The 5,358-nt window shown below is 42.5% G+C and overlaps 1 protein-coding gene across 1 annotated transcript; it reads left to right on the forward strand.

Annotated features, from left to right (window-relative positions):
- Positions 1-3,051: 3,051 nt before the first annotated feature.
- On the forward strand, positions 3,052-4,893 carry LOC148009200 (putative pentatricopeptide repeat-containing protein At3g28640). The gene is made up of 3 exons (XM_087673693.1): positions 3,052-3,493; positions 3,703-3,779; positions 4,630-4,893. The coding sequence occupies exons 1-3, from the start codon at positions 3,052-3,054 to the stop codon at positions 4,891-4,893; spliced, it is 783 nt and encodes a 260-aa protein (XP_087529819.1).
- Positions 4,894-5,358: the final 465 nt, after the last annotated feature.

The raw sequence follows: 5,358 nt of genomic DNA on the forward strand, positions 1-5,358 counted from the left end.
GTGACAATCTGGAATGTGGGAACAGGTCCAGTTGTGGATGAGTTTGCTGAGGCTTTTGCAGGACAAGCCATTTATTCCCTAAGTGACTTGTATTCTGGTTATGACCAGTTTCGGCTTGCCTTGGAAAGCAGGGATATTACCACTATGCGGACACCTATTGGTCTTGTGAGGATGTGTACCTTGCCTCAAGGTGCCACTAACTCAGTTGCTCATATGATGAATGCTATGCATAAAGTTCTGCGAGACTATATTCCGCAGTATACCATGCCTTTCCTAGATGATGTGCCTATTAAGGGTTGTGCAGAAGAAGAAAAGAATGAGAGTCTTGATTTGCGAGGATGTAGACACTTGGTTGCTTGTGAGATAATATTGACACGATTAGAGGAGGTGAATTTGACTCTTTTAGGGCTGAAATCTATCTTTGGTGTTAATGAAGTTATCATAGTTGGGCATATGGTTGGTTATTATGGCAAAAAGCCTTCACCTGCAAAGGTGGATGCCATAAGCAGGATTGTAGAGTATTGCTGGACTACTTCAGAGGTGCGGAGATTTGTGGGAGCTTGTGTATTTTACATGATTTGGATTTCTCATTTTTCTCACATAGCAGATGTTCTCTATCAGCTACTTAGAAAGGGGCAGAAGTTTCATTGGGATGAGAAGCATTCGAAAGCCATGCGTAAAATTAAGAAGCTATTGCAGTCAGCTCCTACTCTTTGCAAGGTGGATTATCAGTGTGGACGGTCAATCATGTTGACAGTTGATACTAGCCTTATTGGCATAGGTTGGGCAGTGGGACAGGATGATGCTGATGGGAATAGATATGCAATCCGTTTTGGAGCTAAAGTTCTTAATGAGCTGCAGAGGAGATATCTGCAGATTAAAAGAGAGTTGTGGGGAGTAGTCACTACATTGAAGTGTGATAAAGAGTATTTTATTGGTGCTTCAATTGTTGTGGAAACAGATTGCTTGCCTTTGCTTGGCATGATTACTAGTTGTTTGACTCCAGATATAGCGATGCTTCAATGGATTGCCTACATCAAATCATTGAATCCAGAATCTCGACACATAGCAGGAAAAGATAATCCACTTGTTGCTCACATGCTGTCTAGAGCAAGATATGAGGATGAGGAGTCATTTCTTGCAGAAGATGATGAGACAGAGTTTGCAGCTTCTGTCCTTGTTCATGATTGTCATGTATCTACTGTTGAAGCCTTTACTGAAGAACTCTATGTTGGCGAGTGGCTGCAAATTGGTCAGTATCTGAGTTCATTGACTCGAAGAGCTGATTGGATAGATGATGCATTCAAGAAAATCAGAATAAAGGCTTATGGATATTTCTTGAAAGATGGTTTTCTTTGGAAGCACCCGAAGAAGAGCGGCGGCCTACCCTTGAGAGTAGTTTGTGAGGCAGCGATGCAAATAAAGATTATGCGAGAGTTTCATGAGAGTTCTTGGGCTGGACATAGAGGTGTGTGGGCTACCTATGAGAAAATCAAAGAAAGATACTAGTGGAAAGGGATGTATAAGGACGTTTCCCACTTTGTGGAGACTTGCAGGGACTGTCAGCTCTACTCTTTAGTGTGGCATCGCTTTGAGTTGCGTCCGACCTATCCGCTATGTATGCATTATAAATGGATGGTTGACTTGGTTACTTTGCCAGTGGGACTTTGGCAGATGAGATATCTTGTCTTGGCCAGGGAGGATCTTACAAACTATGTTGAAGGCAGACGAAGACCACCACTATAGTATGTAAATTCTTGTTGGAAGAAATATTTTGCAGGTATGGATGTATAGGCAAGATTACTGCTGATCGTGGAGAGCTAGATGCAGATGAAGCTAGAGAATTTTTTTCACGGCTTGGGATAAAGGTTTCTCTTACTATACTGCCTATAATCCAGAGGGGAATGGTAAGAGCGAAAGAGGACATCCGCCGATTGTTAAGGCATTGGCAAAATCTTGTAGAGGTTGGATTGGAGATTGGCCGAGATTACTGCCTTTTGCATTGTGGGCAGACCGCTCTACACATAGCGTGACTACTAGATATATGCCTGTAGAGTTGATGTATGGGCAAAAACCTGTCATGCCTACTGAAATTTGTGCTCTCATGTGGATTTCTCTTCCTTGGCATGAGAATTTATCAAGAGAGGAACTTCTAGCTCTTTGGATTCGTCAACTAGAGAGAAGGGTAGAAGATGTGCAGCTAGCAGTTGATCATTTGAAGGCAGCCCGACTCAAAAACAAGGACGGGTTTGATTTGAGGCATCGCTTGCGGCCTAGAGCCATAAAAGAGGAAGATTGGATTCTAGTCTATGACAGTACCCTAGAGAATCAGCATAGCAGCATGAGAAAAATGGTTCAAAGATGGTTTGGACCGTATGAGGTGAAACAGGTTTTTGACAATGCTACCTATGAGTTGGCTGAATTCGATGGGATGGTATTGAGGGTGCCCATTGCTGGAAAACGAGTCAAGATTTTCAAGAGAAGAGAAGATGAAGAGTATGCACGTGAAGCATTGGTAGAAGAAGAACAGTCAAAAGAAATTCTAGCAGAAGAAGCAGAGAATATGGATGAAGTAGATGATGAAGAAATAGGTCTACCGAAAACTGATGAAGAACTGCACCTGTTTGTGGACTTAGATGATCATGGATAGTTGGCTCATCCGGAGGATGCACAGGTTTAGAGGGGGTGGATGTCGTGCTGCTGCGCATCCGAGTTGTAAACACCTCCATTTTTGTTGTGCATCTGTGTTATCTATTCACACGTGTTTCATTGTGTTTGATTGCTGCATTATCTTTTCGTCCTTTTCAGTACCCGCATCCAATGTACATACTCCACTTGTGTGTTTGTGTTTGTGTGTGTTTCTGTTTGTGTACATGTTGTGTGTGTGTCAGAAAAATTTGAAAAACTGATGCCAAATAATATTATCAAGCTGTTAATTTCAATGATAAACTCCAAGAAAAGCGCAGGATACCATGGAATCAAAGGAAGCTTTGTAGAAGCCGACATTTAAGCTATGAAGACAAATATGTAAATTCAGGAACATCATGTGCAATGGGAAAAGCTCAAGGAGTGCTGGACAGGTTTCCTTGTCGAGATGTAGTCTCTTGGAATGCACTTATTGCTGGGTATGCACAGCATGGGCCAGGTGAAGAAGCGCTAAGGTTCTTTGATAAGATGCAATCTGAGGGTCACTCTCCCAATGCAGTCTCATTTATCTGTGCCTTGAAAGCATGTGCTGACATGGGAGCACTTGCCAAGGGCCAACAAGTTCATGATGAAATTGTCAGACTAGGTTGGTTGCAAAGTGATATTCTGCTTGGGACTGTTGTGGTGGATATGTATGCCAAGTGTGGTGCATTTGGCAAAGCACAGGGAGTGTTGGATGAGCTTCTTGTCCGGAATGCAATAACTTGGAATGCCCTTATCACACGTTATTCTTTACATGGGCAGATTGGAAATGTGTTGGACTGTTTTGAGCAGATGCAAGATGAGGGTGTGTCCCCAGATCCAAGCTCTTTTGTCTGCATGATGAATGCATGCAGTCACTCATGCCTACTATTTGAGGGGGAAGGGAATGTAAAAACAACACTTGTCGAAGGAGAAAAAGGACGCGCTAATATGGGAGTGGAGGAGCTTTTCCTAGAGGGGACATGATCTTTTTGCTCTGCCATGCAGCTTTGAAAAAAACATGCTAAAAATTAGGTGTTCTACAGAATAATAGGGCTATAACAGGAAACTTAACTGTAAAGAATACGGAAGTGACAGCGCTGAAGGAACAAGTGAGCTCACTTGAAAAAGCGGGTGGCTAGGTACGGGAAACTATGGGCAAAAAAGATCATGCAGTTTAGGCAAGCATGCTGCTTATTATTTGGATACACAGCAGTTGCTTATAGGGAGAGAAGACGATGGTCAAGGACAATGATCGAAGTTGAAGAAGAAAGCAGAAGACAAAAGGCCAATTTAGTTCGAGGAGCTCGACAAGGAAATTTTTGCTCCATCAAAAGAACTAGTCGACTGCAATGGTGTGAAGGGTTGGATCGAAAACTATGGCTCTAACAGGTCACGCCTTGGGTCCTACTGAAAAGGACCGATTGAAGTTTCTAGCTTCGCCCCTCCATACTCATGAATGGTTAACCATCTATTTTACCTCGTCTTCAGGCCCCCTTCATCAGACTAGATCTCTCCATTCCCATGAGTTTCAAGGGTTCTTGGGATGGCTTTTATCTCTGGATCTCGCCCCTTTGATTAGGATTCGCAGCCATGAGGCATCATTATTCCTTGCTAAACTGTAGCATGCATGTTCTAGCAAAGCAGGATGGAGACTGATCAAGCTGTCTAAGATTTGATGCTTTTTGTGCTTGTATTTGATAACCACAGTACATATGGAAGAGACGTATCATGTGGAATATGCTTGACTAAATATTGGCCATGCAGTTAAGTCCTGAATCTGGTTGAATTACTTGGTGCATTTATACATCTTACCCTGGAAAGTGAGTTCTTACGCTTTATTATAATGCAGTGGACAGATTGTAATGCTTTGTCATTTCTTTTGACTTTATACTCATAATTGGTCGACACTGGTCTACGAATGGAGCTTTTCCTGGGGCTGATGATTTTGAGACAAAACAGGCAACACTTCTGGAGAACTATGATTACAGGGGTGATGTCCTTTCCCAGCTGGATAGACAACTGACTGTGAATGACTTGTGGTGGCATTGTGAAAGATCATTTTCTGTGAGGCATCAGCTGGATGAATCCTCGGAAGGAAGTGCAAGCTATGTTGATTTTTTTTTCTTCTATGATACAAATCCATTTGTGGAGAAGTATTGGACAGACACAGATAATGTGTATGACGGAAAAGGGGTTTTCCCCAAGCAGAAATACGTGGAGTAAGCTTACTGAGAAATAGAGTAGTTATACATGGAAATATTAACCAGATAGAAGAGGTTATTAGTTTCTTAGCGGGGCATGTTTGTAGATATACAAGGGAAAGTAAAGTCCATTATCTTACTAGTTTACAGTACGTAAAGAGCAGACCACTTCTCCGGCAACACTTGCTTTTTTGTTTACTGATGCTGGATTTGTACTCAGATTGGAGAATAAAGAAAAGGGAATGCAGCTTACCACAGTGGCATGAAGCTTGACGAGGCTATTTACATTCTCAAGTATGGATCTCAGGAGGTTGAACTTTTGTCCTCTTGAACCCCCTGTTCAACAGCTTTTGTACGAACTCCATGACATCGGGCCCTGCACAAGAGGCCAATGTGACTCGGGATTGGATCTTGAGGCCTGCATACTAGTCTATGGGTGGAATCTTGGATTAGTAATCCCTCTGGATTGCTGGATAGCCTTCGGGTG

The sequence above is a fragment of the Lygodium microphyllum genome, unplaced genomic scaffold, assembly GCF_053477565.2.
Source record: "Lygodium microphyllum isolate KBCC unplaced genomic scaffold, Lygodium_microphyllum_v1.1.10 scaffold_33, whole genome shotgun sequence".
NCBI lineage: Eukaryota > Viridiplantae > Streptophyta > Polypodiopsida > Schizaeales > Lygodiaceae > Lygodium > Lygodium microphyllum.